Source organism: Fundulus heteroclitus, chromosome 20 (genome assembly GCF_011125445.2).
Source record: "Fundulus heteroclitus isolate FHET01 chromosome 20, MU-UCD_Fhet_4.1, whole genome shotgun sequence".
Taxonomy (NCBI): Eukaryota; Metazoa; Chordata; class Actinopteri; order Cyprinodontiformes; family Fundulidae; genus Fundulus; species Fundulus heteroclitus.
Window position 1 is genome coordinate 31,000,324 of NC_046380.1, and position 19,653 is coordinate 31,019,976.

Here is a 19,653-nt window from a genome sequence, read left to right on the forward strand (position 1 = left end):
GAACGTTGAACATCTTGTAAATTTATACTTTGGTATCGGTTTCACAAATAAAGAAACCCAAAATCTTTTTAGCACATCAATACTAAATCATCTCGTGACCCCCCTGGTGGCCCCAAACCCCCTTTTTGGGAACCACTGCATTATTTCCCTTAAAAGGCCCACGCTGGACAGGTAACATGTCCAGCGTGTACAGGGTCCAACCCCAGGACCACTAACAGGATTAAGCTGGTGCAGAAAATGCATGGATGGATTATTTAGGTACTGTTTTATATTGAAAATAAGTTAAAAAAAGTTAACAGAAAGGCATAATAGAACTGAGAAATCACATTCAAAAGCTTAAATGGGCCTGTTTGCATCAGCTTGTGGTTGCAGAAGCTTTTGTGTGGTCTACAGGTTGCCCGAGTAACTATTGTGGTCTTCTATGTGTACCAAACAGAGGAAAAGGGCCCTTTGTTTTTGCTAGTTCTTTAGGGCTAACTCTTGCAAGCACAATCCAACAGAGCTGTCGTTTCGTTTCGATGGCTTTTATGGCACACGAAAAATGACCAATGTACTGATATTTGGCAGAGGAAGAGCTTCAAGGACAAAGCGCATCTCTCCTGGACCCTTTTATCAGGAATGTTTGCTGTGAAACTGAAGCGATTTTCATCAGCTGGCCAGACAACTTCTTCACTTTGAACATGAAAGAGAAGGTCCACTGAATGTGTCTTGAGGTGAAGCTATTAATAGCAACAGGATGAAAGAAGCAACATAAGCTCGCTGAAGGAGTGAAGTACGAGCAAAAGGCCTTAAAATTAATTCATCTTTTATGACGGCAGCACAAACTCACCCTGAAAATGTGAAACAAATTAAATTTTTAACCTGAGTACATTTATTCAGAAAAAAGACACCCATGTGAGCAAATAACTTACTTTTTTATTATTAAGTTGATTAAAGTGTTAAAGAATGTCTAATTAGCAATCCATAACTTCCCATTTAATTCTGACGTTACACAGAGGCTCATCTCGACAAAATGGGAAAGACAAGAGAACATGCCATGTGTTGACTTTTGTAAATCAGAAAATGGCTACAACAAAATGGCTACTCACCTACATTTCTCCATATTTACAGTCAGAACAATAATTTTAAAAGTTTAGCTTTAACTAGGGGTAAGAACAAAAACTCGCTGCTATAGAAGTCATTTTAAGGCATCTTTATCAGTAGTATAAGACGTTGTTACAACTCCCACTCTTGTCTGGGTTTAATAACTAACTAACTAAATAAAACTATGTATCATTTCCTTCTACTTCACAGCTATGCACTATGATCTCTTGGTCTATTACATAAAAAAACTACTCTGAAGATTTTTTTTCTCAATATACCCAGAAACTTCTAAGGATATGCATAGTTTTGCAAGTTACTGTACTACTTTAGCCGCCTCTCATCCATTGACAACTAGTGATAGGCGTCAGTTCCCCTGGATGGTTTATGCGTGACGCTCCAAAGTCAGATGTGCGGACATAACGTCTGCTGCATTTATGAGCTGTGCGTCTTTTCCCCGGTAGTAGCGCTAGTCGTCTAGACTCTAGAGGGCAGCATTGTGCTCCTACGCCAACCGCACTATTTCCTAACCTGACTCAAGCCAGACGCATGTCGCTCCGCCTAGCTTCACTCACATACATCTGGGACACCGCCATAGGAATTGCCTTTATTGAAGGCTGGGCCTTATCAAAAATCCTTGCATATGATTGGATAAGCCACTTGTCTGTCATCTTTATCGACGTGCTATTTCAACCACTCACACCGAAGCTAACCCGTGACGCTGATGAGAGCGACGCAGGAAAAAAATAAACTTTTTATTTTTTTTATGTGTTTGAGGCTCTAGTGGCACGCGTTTTATTGACAGTGAGCTGACAGGAAGAGGGGGGAAGACAGGCGGCAAAGCGCCGCGGGTCGGAGTCGATCCCGGGCCGACCGCGTCGAGGACTAAAGGCCTCCTAACATGGTTAGCGCTAACCACCCCGCCACGGGGCCCCGGAAAACAAAACTTGCCAGATCCGGTCGGGAGAAAGGCGAAAACATCGTTTCCACCAACAAAAGTCTTCAGAGCTGTTCTCTGATGTTCTTTTAATGAAACAATATTAGGTAATTTGGACAACACGGAAGAAATAGCAGCATCAATGTTAACGCTTGCTTCCTCAACGAGCCGCCATTGCTATCAAAACAGTCTCACGTCACGGTCGCGTCTCCACTACGTCACATCTATGAAATTCCAGCCCTGCGTCCTGATTGGTCAGACCATAAAATTGGTTGAAGAAATCACTTTCAACAGGCGATGTCCTAGATGTATGTGAGTGGAGCTAGGCAGAACGAAATACATCTGGCATGAGTCAGGTTAACTATTTCCCACTACATGTAGAAATAGAAAAAACAGTGGTTTCCGACATTTTAAAGCCTCTTACTTTCTTCCAAGAGTGACGACAATTACTGTCCAGGAATTGTTAATTTGTTGATCACAGTGATCTTTATGGGCCAAATCATAAAAATGTCTATATTTATCAACCTCTGCCAGAAGGAGCTCTTGCTCGTCCGCCATGTTTTCCGCACAGGACTGTCCGCGTGGTTAAGCCTGGTTTACCCGGGCTTAACGCGGACTAAGGTGCGGGTTGTGGTCCTGATCCAGTTCCTGTTTGTCCCAAACCCCGACTCACACGGCTCCTGGGGAAACAGCGGCCAGCTGCGGCTCCAGCTGTGGAAATGGCACTGGCAAGAACAGAAGTTCATGTGGTTCTTTCTGTTGCTAGCCCTCATAAATTATTAAAAATAGCTATGGTTTAAGTTTTTAGGGCAAAACACGTCATCCATGTGCATAAATATCCTATTTCATCTTCCAAGGCCCCTCCGTTTCCTCGTGTTTCTGCGTTGCAGTTTTGTTTACACTGGTCAAGCTAATGTACAGTGGGGCTGGCCCATAGGGGGCGCTGCCCTCCCTAGATGTGGAGGGGAAAAGTCAAAATATATTTAGATTTCAAAAGTATTTAGATTTCAAAAGTATTATTATTATTATGTCAGTTTTTAATTAATAGTATGTGGCTACATGTTATATGAATTATTAAAACACTTCTACTAATTGACTCCACCAATTGACTCTCATTTAACAGCGCATTTCCACCGACAGAACGTAGCATTTCTCCCGTAGGGCTGTCACTCAAGGAGCCCCACAAGTGTATAGAAATAACCAATCGTATACTGTTGCTAGGGAAAATGTATAAATATTTGGCCAATCAGCATCACCAAAATGAATGGCTTTGGGGCTACTGGAATCATAGCCCCTGCCGCACAGTGATAAAGGTATATGGCAAGCCATTTTAACATAAAGTAACGTAGCTAGCAGTCAGTCAGGCAGTGACGTAGAGATTACGGCGACGACGACAGAGAGAGACACACATTTTGTCATGTGGTAAGTGAGTTTGAATATTGGGCTATATGTTGAAAGGATTTGGGAAGGTGCTGTGAAGTGTGAACATTGTATCAGGTACATAATTTTGTCAGCTGATAATTTTTTTTATACTTGGAAATTCTGTTGTGTTGTGAACCCCATTGTGTCATTGTGAAACTGTTTGAAGATAATGACAGTACAGTATGGTGTACGCCTACTTTGGTGACGAATAGTGACTTTTAGTATTTTATTTAATACTGTTCCTTTCCAAAATAAGACCTAATATAGCTGTAAATGGTTGAATGCATCTGTAAGCTGGTGACTCTGAGAAGGGAATTAAATGCTTATTGTGGAATGGTAGTAATTTTCCGACTTTTAATTTGATGGCATGTACTGGGTTAGACAGGGAAATCTATTGGCCAGTCCCACCAAGATTTTTTTTTCCACCAGCCGCCACTGCTAATGTAAATTTCGGTGGTTTTATTCTGAAATTCACCATAACCTTATCCTGTCTAGAGCCCGATGTTTCCTGTACGGCTTGTGAAATTCAGGAGCTTGATCCAGGGATCGCTGCGGCGTCCGGTCAAACTTCATTCTTGCAGAATTTTTGGCAGTGCCGCACGGCCTCAGTAGCCGGACCCGCAACCGCATATAACTGATGTGAGTGGACACGTTGATTTTTAATTATTTGGGTTCCTTGCTGCGCCCCAACCGTAAGTGCACCGTACACAGTGGGAGCGCGGGGTTATGCTTGATGCATCCACGAAGTCCGCACGGCCACATTACGTCATTTTGGCGACCACGCCCTTCCGCGTGGCCAAAAGTTTCCGCTGTGCGCACTTAGGCAAATTCCTGAATACACGGACATTCCCACCTTTCACATGTCTGTGAAAGGTGGCATAGAAACCAAATTTTACTTACTTTACTAATTTACTTACTTGTCGTCGTCCAAAGAATTCCCCGTCAGGTTCTTTAAGCTCTGCTCGGAAGCAGAGTTCCTTTGAACCACATTATGTGAAAAGGTAGTTTTTTAAATTGAAATTTTAAGCAAAATCCACAGAGAATGGGAGAGGAAGAGAGCCCTAGAAAAGAATTGAAGCTGAGGTTTGACTTCTTAAGAAAATCACCATTTTGAGTGAGAGACTGCCGTTTAGTTTCCGTGCTCCTTTTGGGGCGCTGCTAGGGCCAAATTGCAGATGCTTGGCTGAACAAACAGATTGATGGTTGGTAAACTCGCAGTTCTTCTAATCAGTTCTGGCTAGTCTGAAATAGGTCACAGCACCAAAATACAAGCAACTCTTTGTCTCTCCTCCAGCAGCACGGAGACGAAGGAAAGAAGATGGTAAAAGAAGAGTCTTAAAGCCGTGCGGAGGCAAATCATTCTCCTGGTAAAACATCCAACCAGAGCTCATTTGTGCTCCCGATTCACGCAAAAATAAACCTGTGAAGCATCATCAATGTTGCCGCGAACTCCGATGGCCACAAGAATGTTCCTTCTTTATTACACGCCGGAATCTGATCGCACATCCAGCGGCAATCTCAAAGGAGCGCTCGCTTTTCCTCCGCCTGCTTTGCAGTTCATCAAAGGCTTGCTTTGTGACAGCTTTATATGCCGAATAGGGCCGCGGGAGCAGTGTGTTAGCGATTGTTTAAGCCTGCCACGAGCCCAGAGGAAACCTGCCGGGCTGCGGCTCCATTTCCAAATAAAGCATGGATGTGTTATCTCAGCCGGCAGCCGCAGCGACCGCGCGGCTTCGCAGAAACGTGACATTTAGGTGCCAATTAGTGGACGGCCCGGCAACGAAAATCCTGCAGGTGCATCTAAAAAGGGCCATCTGACAGCGTGAGAGCTGTAATTGTGATTCATTGCAGTTAAGCAGAAAACCCACGTCTTCCACAGAGCGGTCACAACACCGCGCTGTGTTTCTTCACGCTGCGCCCGATCAGATGTTGAAATCAGTGTGGCATCACCGCTCCCTTTGTGGAAGCCGTCGGCCAGCTGTTTTGCAGCCTGCGCCAGAGGACCAGCAGCAACGAATCAACTCAGCCATCAGTCAGCGACAGGACTGGAAAAGATGAGAACCCGGCAACGAAGCGGGGGCGGGTGGGGGGAGTTCTGCACTCGTCAGAGCTCAGCGGGGTGGAGGGAGGTCTATAACCGCTCCAGGCGTACAGCCGAGCGTATACAAAGATGCACAATGTCAAACGTGTTACAAGCGCGCCCGGCTTTGTCCTCGTCGCGCTTCGTTTCGTCGTGGATAACGAGCGTTTGGGAGGCGGTTCTGGTCGCCTGGAGAGAACAACGACAAAGATGGATGGATTTCCACCGGGCAGTCAGGGTCCGATGATGCATACCCAACAAGTGGTCGTGACTCACGGCGTGTCTGGCCTACGCGGAGGTTTGCTTTGAGGCAATGAACTATGGCTGCCACTGCAGCACAGAGGTTACAGGGGGCGCCTGCTGTCACGACTGATGTTTTTAGGCGAGACGTGAAGCCGCCGAAGGAAAGGGGTCAATGGGCCCAGCTGGCAGTGGGAGATGACCCTCTCTGTACAGTACGGTGCCACTGAATGCTTTCATATTTTGTCACATTACAATCCCAACCTTTCAATGTATGTCTTTGATGATGTTCTGTAATAATAGCCCAACGCATAGTAGTGCAAAATTGTGAGGTAGAAGGATAGAAGGGATGCGTGAAAAGGTGAGGCATGTCAATCATTTAAAGCTCAAACTGTGACATTGAGAGCCTACATGTACTCGTCTTACCACAGATTCTTAACTGGCTTTAGGTCTGGACTTTGACTAGGCCTCTCTGAAACATGGATATGGTGTGACCTAAACCTCTGGCAAGATGAACCTCCATCCGAATTTCAAGGCTTCTGCAGCATCTAATAGGACTTCCTGGTCGCCCGGTATTCATCTGTCTTCCAAATGACTCTGACCAGCTTTCCTGTCTATGCTGGAGACAAACATCCCACAGCATGATGCTGCCATCACCATGTTGTACAGTGGGGAGTGGCATGTTCAATGCGGACGTGCAGTGTATCCTTTTCACCACACGCAGTTTTAGATGCAGACCAGAAACCTCAATTTTGGTCCGATGAGACCAGCTCACCCTGTTCCGCTGTTGTCCGTGGTCCTAAATGGCTCAGCGCAAACTGCAAACAGTACCTGCAACGGCTTGCTTTCAGCAACGGCTTGCTTCTTGACCACAGATATGAACCGCGTGACTAGTAGTTGTCCTGTCGGCAGACCGTGGCACCTGAGACGGGGATCTCTGCAGCTTCTCTGAGTAATGCTCCTCTGCCCCTTCATTGGTTGCACTGAATTCTGTTTAGGGGGGTGTTAACGGTCACAATATAAATGCACACGTGCTGCATTGTGTTGGTCTATCACCTCAAACACCAATAAAACACTTTGTGGTCGTAAAGTGACGACATGCAAAAAGTTGAAGGACGATGGGTAAATTTTTTGCAAGGTGCAGAATATCTATTCCCAACCTGTCCTTTAGGATGATATGGGTTTTCTTTTTTTCCCCCCCTTTTATTTTGCAGAGGCGTTCCTCCCACACACTGCTTCATAAACTAAAGAAGCAGCAGAAATATCGACCCAGGCTGCCGTTACAGAACCCATGAGAGACGACATGTTTGGCTGAGCGTCGAGCCGCCGCTGCTTAGTCAGCTACCCTTCCAGCGCTGCCTGTCCACACCAGCAGCCTCTGATCATGAGCGTTTGGGCTTGTGTGTGTATCTGAATGGCTGTGCTTGCTGTCCACCATGTGTTTCCAAGCCCCGTGGCATTTTTGATTTTCAAGTCAAACAGATGGATGAACCCAAAAGGAAACACCGCGTCCGGGTCCTTTGGCTCCGGCTCTCACTGCGTGCGTTTGATGTGTGGGTTTTAAGCTCAGAAAAAAAAATGATCACACAGCGCAGGCTGGTCTGCTGCAGCCTGAACCTGAGTCATCGCAGACTCACAAGTTTTTTAGCTTCAAAGAAGAGGAAGTTAACTTACGGAGGGTTTTTTTTTTTTTTTTTTTTTTTTGATTAGAAAAGGAACCTCAACGCCAACATGCTATAACCAGAGCCAAAAACGATATGTAAAAAAGTTGGAGGGGTCACTTTCAGGAAGTTATGACTAACTTTTTCAGTTCAAGTAACCCAAATCTGCACGTAGGCGTCTTCTCTTTCACGACGAATATAAAATATATTAACTCAGCCCTACTTGGTTCCCTTTCTCTTAACGTTTAACTGAATTTCATGCGTTTTGCCAGGTTGAAAGTGTTTGCCGTAGTGTATCATGTTTTTGTATCTGCAGCGCATGCTAAAGTTTAATAAAAAAGTTAGTGAGTTAAATTTTTACCTTCAGGATGGGATGTTTTGTTTGTTTTGCTGGCCTAAACCAGCAAAAAAAAAAAAAAAAAAACACACGAAAGCCGGTAATTTGGGTAAGTGTCATACGATGGCGATATTGTTGGCAAACGTGGTGATACGTCCACATTTAAGTGGCTTCTGACTGTCTCTTGGGTTCCTCCAGCACTTCCTGAGCCTGTTTAGCATCTTGAACACTGTAATTCACTGTGTGGGCCCCTACTGCAGCAAGACGGCAGGTCAGGGCTCTGCAAACGCCAGAGATCTGAAATCGGCCAAAACGCTCCTAACGCTGCATCTGGAATTACCATGACAGAAAAGAAAATGGTACGCTGGTTGCAGTCTGAGCCGCAGATCTGCTGGGCAAATGTTTCACAGCTTTCACCCGACTCGTTTGCGCTCATTAAAGAAGAAAAATGTCTTAGGTCAGCGTTTCTGAAAAAGTGTAAAAACAAATCCACCTGCTGACCAGAGGTAAAGCACATTACAGCATGTTAAATCCTGATCCATGTGTGTCCTAAAACAGCAACAGGGGACATATAGTGCAAACTAAGAGCCTGTCTGAAGGAAACTAGAGGAGAGGAAGTTAACTTGTCTTCAAAGACATTTCGTTTTTGGTCACAAAGTAGATTTTAAAGAAATTGTAAAGAAATAAGAGGCTTTTTGGGTCGCAGAAGAAAGGTTTTAGCTGAAGAGGAGCTAAAGCTAAAGAAAAAAAAACTAGCACACTTGTATTACAGGTAATTTCACAGCATCGTGTTCCTTGTATCTCCCTGCCAAACACTAGCCAAGTGTTTTTTTTTTTAAATCTTTTTAAGCAGGAATAAACGACTAAAAACAAAACAAAAAAATTCACTCATGCATAAATTAGATGCGAGTTTCAGTTTGATGCAGAGCGCAGAGAAAAAGAAGAGACGTCCACGTGACGGGCTTTTGATGTTCCCTTTTTTCTGCAAACAACAATACAAACTCTAAATTTAGATCCAATCCGAGGATCTGGGTTACTCCAGATCTCATCTGGACCTGGTGAAGAACCCCTCTCTCACAAGCTGACTGACGTTTCTAAGGCTGAAGCTGCCGTGCCGTCAAGCCTCCTGACTCGCTTCGTCTGAAACGGGCGCCGCCAGAGTGGCAGTGAAACACATCAGAGAGAGAGGCGAGCGGCACGCCGCTTACTGTATTTGCAGGCGAATAAAGCAAGCCATAAAAAGGCACAGAGCATCAAAGTCGATAAAATGAAGTTAACTTTGAGGTGGGGGGGTGGGGGGGGGGGGAGCTCGTTGACATTCATGTCTTGTCGGTGCAGGCCCAGAGCGGTGAAGCAAGAAGCAGCGCTTGGCGGTGCTGATAACTGAGGAGAAGGGGAGGGTGGGGTTCAGTGAAAGTTTCCCTGAGCTGCACAACCTGCAGGGACGACATAAAAACCACACCTGGCACGGTGAAACAAAGCTTTTGCAAGCTGATTAAGGCTGATCTCCTCTCCTGCTAACGCGGCTGGCTTTGGACCGTCAATAGATCGCAGGGCTTCAGTTTCCTGCGCGGTTTCACCACAAGAATGGTGGGTTGGGGGGGGGGGGCGGCGTAGCGTTAAAGGCGGATAAATGTTGGCTGAGGTCCAGTCTCCGCATGTGAGCCCGATCTACCCGCGAAACACTGCCTACGGGATCGGCTTTCCTCTGCAAAAAAAAAAAAAAAAAAAAGAAGGATAAAACAAAACCGGAGGAGTGGGAGAAGAGCTTTTGGGGTCAGAATCTCGGCTTCCTTTAGAGAGCTGCTGGGAGGAAATGGGAATGGGAAGAAAAAAAAAAAAAGGTGATGGGAAGTGAGGAACAGGACGGGGAAGACCTGGTGGCAGGTTTCTAGGTGCTGCTGGCTCAGCTCTTAAGATGCAGGGCTGTACGTTTAAAAATAGGAGCAGGTTTCGCTGATGGATCGCCGTAGCGCCTCACCAAAATCCCACTGGATGTGCTTTCATCTAACGCTGTGAAAAAGATATGTATATATATATGAAAAAAAGACCCCACTATGGCTTTGATCTTATTCACAATGAAAGAACACGGACCACTCGTCTGCGCTTCCCTGTCTGTGTGCCACATTTCTGCACCCTTTCTAAACCGATGACAAAATTTACAGCCCTGTGACATGGTAATTACACTGGGTTGTGTATCGCATATTTCTGAAGCAGCTACTTTAAGGAGAGCCCCGTACCAGTGTAAGCCGAGAAGATGCCCAAAAAATACTGACTGGATATAGACCGGCCGACCATCCTGGTTCAGTCTCACATCCAAATGCAGGATCTCCAGCAGGGAAATGAGTTTTGGCTCCTCAAAATGGATCCATCCAGGTGTTTGTTTTCATCAGGAGGCTAAAGACCTAGCAGGGTTTATAATCTTCCTCTAGCTCAAATGAAAACATCATGTGAAAGGGATGGATCAGGGTTTTGTTTTTATGAGAGGCTCTGTTAAATAGTTTTAAGTGTCTTTACTTGGTAAACGACTAGCTAGCTCGACCAAAAGCAGCTTTTGAGAGTCTGAGAGGTTTGGTGAGATTCTATGAAGACAGACTGCTCTGTTTTCATCTATTTGTCCTGCTAAAAACAACTCAAACTGAAAATTATTACATTTATCAGATATGAGCAGTGACGGCTTGCTATTAGGGGGCGCTTGGGCGACGACCCCATCAAAATCGCAGGTATAAAGTGGAGACACGACACGGTAAACATAAATTACTAAATAAAATTCTGTTCTCGTAGCATTTCCATTCCATTTTGGGTTTATTTGGGCTATTTTTATGTAGGCCTCGATGTTTCAAAGGTGAGGGACGCTGGACAGATGAGTGCGTATGAACGTTCGTATTCTTTTGGCATCCATGTGACTTTCTACTGGTCTCTGATTGGTTAGTTAAAGATTCTTCGCCAGCTCTCTGCGTCTCTTTTTCGCTTTTTGCAGATCTTGCAGCTGACTGGAAAGGATCCCGGTTGACCGATTAAAGCCTGCATCAGCCACAAAACTCTATAATGCCGTTTTGCTGACGAAAAAGGCTAAAAAGCAAACAAACGTCTCTCGTGAGAGCGTTGCCGCCAATTATCCACCAGACAGATGTGATATATTACGGGGTGAGTTATTTTAAATAGCTGAAATAAGCTAAAGCGGGGAACCGTTTATTCACCTTTCTACAGTAAACAACAGCAATGTGAAATCAGAGAAACTGTCAGATATAAAAGTAAAGGTAAAGTAAAGGTGTGCTAAACGGATTTTTAGACTACCGTACTTATCAGGTTTGTTTCAAACAGGAACATCGTTGGTTAAACACCACCAACCTCCACTTCCTGCTAAGATCAGAGAAAATGATGGTTTAAGGGTTCATAAAATGATTTTTAGAATGAAACCACTAAGACATTTTTGAGACTGGAGCTGTTTTAAAATGACAGAAGACCACTTTGGTGCTAGATCTGCTCAGGCTAGCCAATAGCGTCAGCATCTGAGATCTATACTAAACGAGGAAGCCACTGGAGTAATCTACTCCAGACGTCAGACGTTTACCGTTTATAACCTTTTAACAGCACTTTGCTTTAATCAATCCTAAACTATCCCTTTAAACACGCATGTATGTTGTTTAATAGAAACTCCGGCTGAGGCTTACAGTGGGGCGGGCAGGACATTTCTTGGCTGGCCTTTGCAACACATTTATCATCTTTGACTTCACCGACGCATTCGGGTGTTTTTTTAGCACATGAACTCGAGTCCTGAAATGCATTTCGTGGATGTCCTGCTAAACTTATCCTGACAGTCACCGGGGTGGGTGGGCGTGATGAGGGAAAACTGTGTAGGTGGCTTCAAGGTTTCACTTTAAGTGAACACAGTAGACCTGCTTTACAAACTTAATCATACATCCTGAATTTATCTTGGTTTCTTAAGCTTTTAACTCTGACAAGCTTAAAAACAAAGCTGAAGAGATATTTCTGGCCTACATGCAACGTGCTGCAGGTGGTCTAAACCAAACGCCGTTTATGGCCCTGAACACAGCCTCTCCGCTGTGAAACATGGTGGTGGCTGCATCATGGTGTGGGGACCAGAGGCCGTAGGCAGCAGCTAAACATAGGGCTGTTGTGGGAGTTGAACACCTCAGAGACTGAGGCAGATGTTCTGCCTTCAGACGGACAATGGCCGCAAACGTCTGCAACAGAATGGTTTGAATTAAAGCAAATGTGTGTGTTGGACCGGCCCAGTCAAAGTCCAGACCCAAGTCAAACACAAACCTGTGGCAAATTATGAAAAATTCTGTCCACAGACGCTCTTCATCGTGCCTGACTGAGCTGAAGTCTACAGATGATAAAATCTGGTGGATATTTACCCCACAATACTTTTAGCTAGGGCTGTGCGACAGGGTTAAGAAATGTATCACGATATAAGCATTTCATATCAGTCGATATCGATAATTATTGAGTAGTGTTTTATTTACCTATTTAAAACAAGGATGAGGGGCAAAAAGCCCAAATTTAAACTGTAACCCTAACCCTATTTCAATGTAACCTTTAACCTCAGTCCTTGCTTAGTTTGGCAGTGAGAGGTTGAGAGGCTATATCCTTTCCACCGCCTACATCCCCCAGAATACCATGCGGTTCTGGATCTGAGTCCAGTGGAATTATTGAACATTTTATTAAAAACTATATTTTTCTATTGATATTGATCAGTTGTCTATCGCGAGATAGATAGATAGATAGATAGATAGATAGATAGATAGATAGATAGATAGATAGATAGATAGATAGATAGATAGATATGATTTATTGCCCAGCCCAACTCGCAGCTCTAATTACACCAACAATCCCAATGTATTCACTCAGGGCGCTTAAAATAAAATGCACAACAACACCTACAAAAAAAAAAGTTAAATCAGAGTATCTATTCTTACTTTGGGTGGATGTATCTTAAAACCACAAGTGAATACATTGAGATCTGTGGTAAAATTCCAGGGCAGAGCTGGAGAGGTCATCAAGGGGGTTGGGGGTGACTTCCCTGAAATGTGATTGACATGTCACAGCACCAGGAGTCGGCGCTTTGCAACTCAAAGGCTTGCTATCCACCCAACCAGAACAGGAGCTTTACGATACACACTGTATCGGTAAATCAGAGTATCGTCGATCAAAAATTGAAGAAAGAAATGCAGAAAAATATGAAATGGGGCAGAAAACGAAGACGGTTTTTACAGGATCAAAAAGGCAGTAGGAGAAATAATAACCCGAAGGAGGAGCGGAGAGGAGGAAATATTAACATGACAGAGATCTGAAAATACAGGAGTTAACTGTTCACCGTTTTAAAACACAAAAGCATAACGCAGGGAATGGCGACCACTGTGGGGAGGATGAAACATCAGTTGCGTTATATACATAGGCCAGGATGAGATTTAGACTTTTTTTGTTGTATTACATTATACATAAACTATAAATTACATACACAAAGCGCATCTTCTTTGTCCCTAAAGGAGGAAATACACCGGACGCGTTGCGGCACGTAAGCTCAGCAAAGCAGCATACGCGCATCCTACTCTGAGGTTAGCTTTTCATTTTAATCAGTCAACAAAAGCACACCAGAAGCATAACTCGCCCGTAAAACAAGCTTATTTACGCTACACGACGCCTAAATTAGGTGAAAGTTCTAATTTCAGACACTTATACGCTCCTGTTTGGCAGGGAATAAACGGGAAAACAACATCCTGTGTCAAAGTTCACTTTCGAAAGTATCCCTAAAGTCGAGTCTCAGTTTGGCAGAAGTCACCTTGTTAATGCTGCTGATTGATGGGATGCAGCCATTTTTGATGAGCTCTCTGTTCTTTCTTCTTGTAACAATTTGTCCACTAGAGGAAGAAAGGCCAAGGCACGCCTTCTACTCGGTGCTCTGTCCGTGTGTTGATAGTTCTTTTCAGAGCAGAAACACGCAGCTGTGGAGCGTACTGTGCAGCGTCTGGCGTAAATTTACACTTTTAAAAATACGCCCGCCTACCACTGTATGTAGCTGCGTAAATATATTTAGTGTTTAGAAACCCCAATTGCAAATGACTGTGTGAGAAACAAATTCATTGTCACAGCTTTGCACCCCCCCCCCACCCCCAACAATTAAAGTCTAGCTCCGCCACTGCTAAAACGTGAAAGAGTTCAAAGAGGTGTGAACACTTTTTCTGATCAAAACTATCTGTTTTGTCAAAATACAGCAAGAAGAAGACAAGTGACAGCAGAGGGGAGCCGAGGCGGATTGAAGAGTATTCCGCTGTGCTTTCCTGTCACCAACCTGTCCCCCCCCCCGGGGGTTTCCTGTAACAAAGTGTGCGTTTTACTGCGCTCTCCCCCAGGATTCATCCGTCTGCCCATGAGGGAGCGACATTACAACAAGGTTCCAAGCAGAAATCAATGCTCTCCATCCTGCAGCGTGGCTTGTTTTTTTTATTTTTTATTTTTTTTTTTTTAATCATGACAACCAGCAGGACTTATCGGGTTACTCTCCTATGAACAACGATTATATTTCATGTTGGTCCGAGTTGAGGAAACGCAACGCCAGACTGATCTGTGAACTTTCCCACAGCACCGCTAATGCAGCACGGTCACTCCAGCCATGTCAGCTTATAAGCGCCCCTATATATAAAAGACCGCAGTTTGGTTCATTATTACCCCAAACCCTGGCGTTAATGCGGTCTCCTTTCCGAGTCTGCCGGCGCTGCTTTAATTTAACCCAGCAGGACCACAGAATGCGACAGCAGCAGAGGAGGACTTCCCGAGGGGTTAAAAGAAGCCATAATAATCGCAGCGTTGCGACCCTACGTACGCTCACGCGCTGCTTCTGTTGCGTTCACGCGGACAGAACTTACCTAAATCATCCATGGTGGGCGCCGGAAATGGTTCCAGCGAGGAGAACCGGACCGGTCCTTCTCTCTCTCTCTCTCTGACGGACACAGCTGGATAACAAAGCTGCCGACTCGGCTCCCACGGGATCCTCCGACACCTATCCGAGGGTGTGTGGGGGGGGACAATCTCTCCCGCTGGACGCGGTGAAGTTTTCAAGTCCTCCTGCTCCTGCTGCTGCTCGACGAGCCTCCCACTGACTCAAAAACACACAGATAACCCAGCTGCACCCTCCCACACACCGCAGGAGTCCTCCACGGTCCACATCCAGCCCCCTGCTGCTCCGGCGCACGCAACTCAGGGGGGACAGCGCCATCTAGCGGCGCAGAGTGGCACTCACCTCAGAGTCTCCCCATTGTATCGCGTTGTAATCACGAACTGCAACATAACGGGATTTATTTGTGTGATGTCAACAGACTTGTAGAGTGAAAGGCAATGAATCCACGGCTTAGAAATTTGCACATGTATTCAGCTGCTTTTATTCTCATGCCTCATAATAAATCCTTCCCAACCCATTGCCTTCAGAAGGTATTGCTTTGTAGAGCCACCTTTTCATAAATAAACAACTGTGGGTCTTTTGGGGACTTAGGTCTCTTTCCACCATGCAAATAAACTATTTCCCCCCTCATTCTTCTTCATAGAAAAATTTAGGCGAACGTGGAGAGCAGCTTTTAAGTCTTGCCTCAGATTCTCACTTTGATTCACGTCTGGGCTTTGACTGGACCAATTAACACATCTAAACCCTTAGATGGATGTTTGTGCGTTGGCAGAGTTGGAGTTGCGTCATACTCATACTTTGCTGCAACAGCACTCCATGAGATGTACAAAGTTTGGGATATCACGTTATAACGTTATGTCCTGCTTTGAACTTCTCCACTACTCTCTCTCTCTCTGTCCTGTCTGGTGTGTTCCTGGGTCTGCATGATGCTCTCTGTCATTTAATGTTCTCTGGTGAACCTCTGAGGCCGCCACGGAAGAGCTGTGTTTATGCTGAGAGTCAATTACACACAGGTGGACTCTGTGAGGTGTGGTCTGACAGCAGTTGGTTGCACTGGATTTTATTGAGAGTTATCAGAGTAAAGAGGTCTTCTAATACACCCATCTTGACACGCATTTTACTACAACAAAAGAACAGGGCAATATATATATAGAGAGAGAAAAATTGCAATGCAATTATACGTTCCATTTTTTATCAAAATTGGACTGACTTTTATAAACGTTTTCGTAGGAGAAATGAACAGATATGTCCCTTAAAGTTTTAATTGTAAAACATCCAGAGGTTTCTGCTCCAACCTTAAAATTCAACATGGTTGCCTTGCAGACAAAATCTAGTGATGGCTGCTTTTCACTTCTGACATTCCCCTTTAGAGAACACGTTGCTGCAGCATCAAGGCATAAAATGCAGAGCCATACATTGTATGCAGCTTATTCTGGAACTGGAGCATGGATAAATTGGGTTTGATTTAATCCCCAGGTTCAAGTTTTGAATTCAGAGTGGATCAGAAAACAACAAAAAGCAATCGCTCTTGGTTTGATGTCGTTTCATTACTCAAACTTCCCTGCCTGCACATTTCTTTTGAGAATATTATGAGCAAAGATGGATGTACAAGTTCAACAACTCATCTTTTGGCTGTTATTGTTTAATGATCCTACATCACCTGTTTGCATTCATCCTGCGCTGAACGTGCCCTGAGGAAGCACAATCATTAAATCCTTGATTTGATATATGGTCTGTGGGGAATGTGAGGAGACGCTTGGAGTTGCAGAACAAAGTTCACAGAATCAACTAATGCTTATGACAAACCATTTCTAAGGAAGAACAATCTCCATAACATACTCCAACATAAAAGGTAACCTAGATATTGAGGGTGTGCATGCCGACGGAGAGCTCTTTCTGCAAAATACTAAACTTTTATAAAAGTTGGAGAAGCCCAATAATTTGTGATCCAACTGTTCTGATGTGAAGATGTTTTAAAGAAACAAATCCAGCATGTCCTTTAACTATTTCCCTTTAAAAAGACAAGACTGCATCTTCCCCTCAGCCCATGCTCTGGTGGACGTAGACACCGCAGATAGAAGGTTGTGGATAAAACTCTGGACATTGTAGCTTTCTGCTTTTTTTTAACAATAAGGTTGAAATAAAACAGAGATTTTGTGACATTATTTTTGCATATGAAACATTTAGTAATGTTCAATATTCTAACATCCAACCGACCAAGGTTCCTGTATTTTAATCTAAATAATACTAATAATAGGTGTTTGTGGTTTCAGTTTCTTCTCATCTGGTTGAAGGTCTGTCCTGTGGAAGAAGAAAAACTGAACGAATACCATCTGGAATAAGTGGGTAAATATCTATCTTTTAAAGAGTAATGTAACATTTTCTTGACTTATATTTATCTCTTCCTATGCAGGGTGTTCAGGTCAAAAGGTTCCCCAGGGGAATGAACGCCATTTAAAAGTTCTGGAAGAGCCCAATTGTTGATTGAGGAGGAGACATTTTTGGAGAGGTTTGTTTGTGCAACGTTTCAGATGTTGCTCCAAAGGTCTAAAAAGTTTGTTTATATTATATATATATATATATATATATATATATATATATATATATATATATATATATATATATATATATATATATATATATATCAATATCTAGGTCTGCAGACAAGCAAAACGTGGTCATCTCAAGCCTTTAGGTGCTGCAGGATTAAGGAGTATTTTCTTTAGAGAAAGGTTTGCCAGACTCAGTCTCCTCGGTTTTAGGAGGAACCGTAAAGAACAGACTGGTGACCTTGAAAAGCTAGGGCCACCCATGTGAAACCACAGGGCCGATAATGATCACATGCATGAGTGTGTTGTTTAGTATGGCGTAAACAGCGCTCCGTGCAACAGAGTTCATGAACTTCTGCAATAGAATGATTAAGCTAGAAGCGAGCCAAGTCAAAGGAGAATACCCGGCAGGAGCTTCGCACTCCTACAGGAGCAACGCACTGAAACAGCAAGGCGGTGTTATGTAGCCACAAGGTGGCAGCAGTTCTAAAATGATCCATCCAGTCTAGCTTTTCCCTGTTTAATGCTTGCAGCATTTATCTGATGAAAACAAGGAAGGAAGGGAAATATCTTTCTTGCAAACAGAAATTAAAATCAGACAGGAAACATGCCTTTCTAAACAAAACATTTATTTTCAGTAGCAATTAACTAGAGTCTCAAGCAAACAACGCAACCACCTGACTGTTTAGAGACTGAGTAGCAGGTAAGTGAACCAGGTAACACTTTTTCTGGCTAACACCAACAAGCTGCCATTGAACAGACTCACTCTGCACAAACAGAAGCTTCCAACAGAAAACACATGCATTATTCCTTGCGGATGAACTCTAAATCCACTTAAGCAGTGCATTAAATGTCAATAGAAAGCTATAGTTGCACTATCAGCACTTTATGTAATGGTATTTCTGAGAAAGGGTTGCTGCAATATTGTGTATTTAATTCCTGCAGGCAGTTACAGCTAGCTATGTTCACAAGTGTAATATGGTTACTACATTTAATGATATTGAGATTTATTCCGACTTTCTCCGTTTTACGTGCCTGTCTGATTCTATCATATACAATTTTTGATCTGCGCAGAAATAAGCTTGGATTCTGTTTTCATTTCTTCCCCCCGAAGGCAAGAACGGATTCATAATAGCATTTTTATAAATACCCAGATAAAAACGAATTTTAAGTCTAATTCAGTTCTCAACTTTATTGCTTTTCTACCTCTTTTTTTTTTTACCACTGCACATCAATGAGGTGAGGGGTTCCTGGGTCTCTGGGTTCCTCCCACAGTCCAAAAGCATGTGGTTGTGACTGGGTATATGTAAAAGCTTTGACTGGACCATTTTACCATTTTACTACATGCAAATGCTGTCATCTAAGCTTCCATTGTAGCTCCAGCTGCGTGTTCAGGGTTGTTGTTCTGCTGGAACCTGTGTGCACCAGTATGAAATCATTTTGGACCTTTAACACATTTTCTTCCAGGACTGCCCTGTAATTACCTCCATCCATCTTCCCATAAACTCTAACTAGCTTCCCTGTACCTGCTGTAATGAGGCGATAGTTTCCACCACCCTTAGGAGTTTGTGACAGGTGAAAGAGTTTTGCACAGACCGGAACCCCCTTTCCAAAATCTCTTCTGTGTCCCCTACATGTCTTGTGACTAACCACAAGCTGGGTTTCTTATGTTTTTTTCCCTCTTCTTGCAACTGTTCAGTGAAGGCCTAAGTGGGTGATTGCACGGCTGAAAGTTGTGTCAACACATTCTCCCACCTGTGCTGTGGATCTTTGCAGTTCCCACAGAGTCACCACAGAGTCGCCACAGGCCTTTTGGGTCTTGTTATAACCCAACCCTGTTTTAAACTTCCCCACTTCTTACCCCAGCCATGTCTACAGCGTTCCTTGGTCTTCATGACTCTTTATGTTCACTTATGTTCTCTAACAAACCTCTGAGGCCTTCGCAGAACCGCCAGATTCATAAAGACATGAAATCCCACACAGAGGGCATTTGGTGACACAAGACTTTATTTAGGGGCATCATTCATAGTAAAGCAAATACAATAAAAAGCTTCAAGCAGTTCAAAAGTGTTTGCAAGGGACTCTATTGTAGATAAATTGGTCACGATGACTTGTCCTTAGGTGTGAGTGTGTGTACTTGTGTAGCCCTGTCATAGACTGATGGCAGTGAATACTTTCTTCCAAAAGAGGCAGGAACATAGAGTGACTTACAAGAGCAGAGGTAGGAGTATACAGGTGGATTACATCTTTTGTAGACAATGTAATCTTGAAGGAACTCAGTGACTACAAGGTAGTGGTTAGTGAGTGTTGCCAGACAGCACAGGATGGTGGTGTGTAGGATGACTCTGATGGTGAGGAAGATGAAGTGGTGGAAAGTGAAAAGGGAAGAAAGTTGTGCTGCCTTCAGTGAGGAGATTAGGCT

At 43.9% G+C, this 19,653-nt stretch overlaps 1 protein-coding gene across 3 annotated transcripts in view; it reads right to left on the bottom strand.

The window, feature by feature from the left end:
* pxna (paxillin a) overlaps window positions 1-14,955 on the bottom strand; it is a 44,524-nt gene extending 29,569 nt beyond the window's left edge. Inside the window, exon 1 of one of the 3 annotated variants that reach the window (XM_021320548.2) lies at window positions 14,651-14,947. In XM_021320548.2, the coding sequence (XP_021176223.2) occupies window positions 14,651-14,663 (13 nt within the window). In that variant the 5' untranslated portion in view covers window positions 14,664-14,947. Of the gene's footprint in view, window positions 1-14,650 lie in introns of all 3 variants that reach the window. The other 2 variants (XM_012870695.3, XM_036124637.1) reach the window with 2 other exon arrangements.
* Window positions 14,956-19,653: the final 4,698 nt, after the last annotated feature.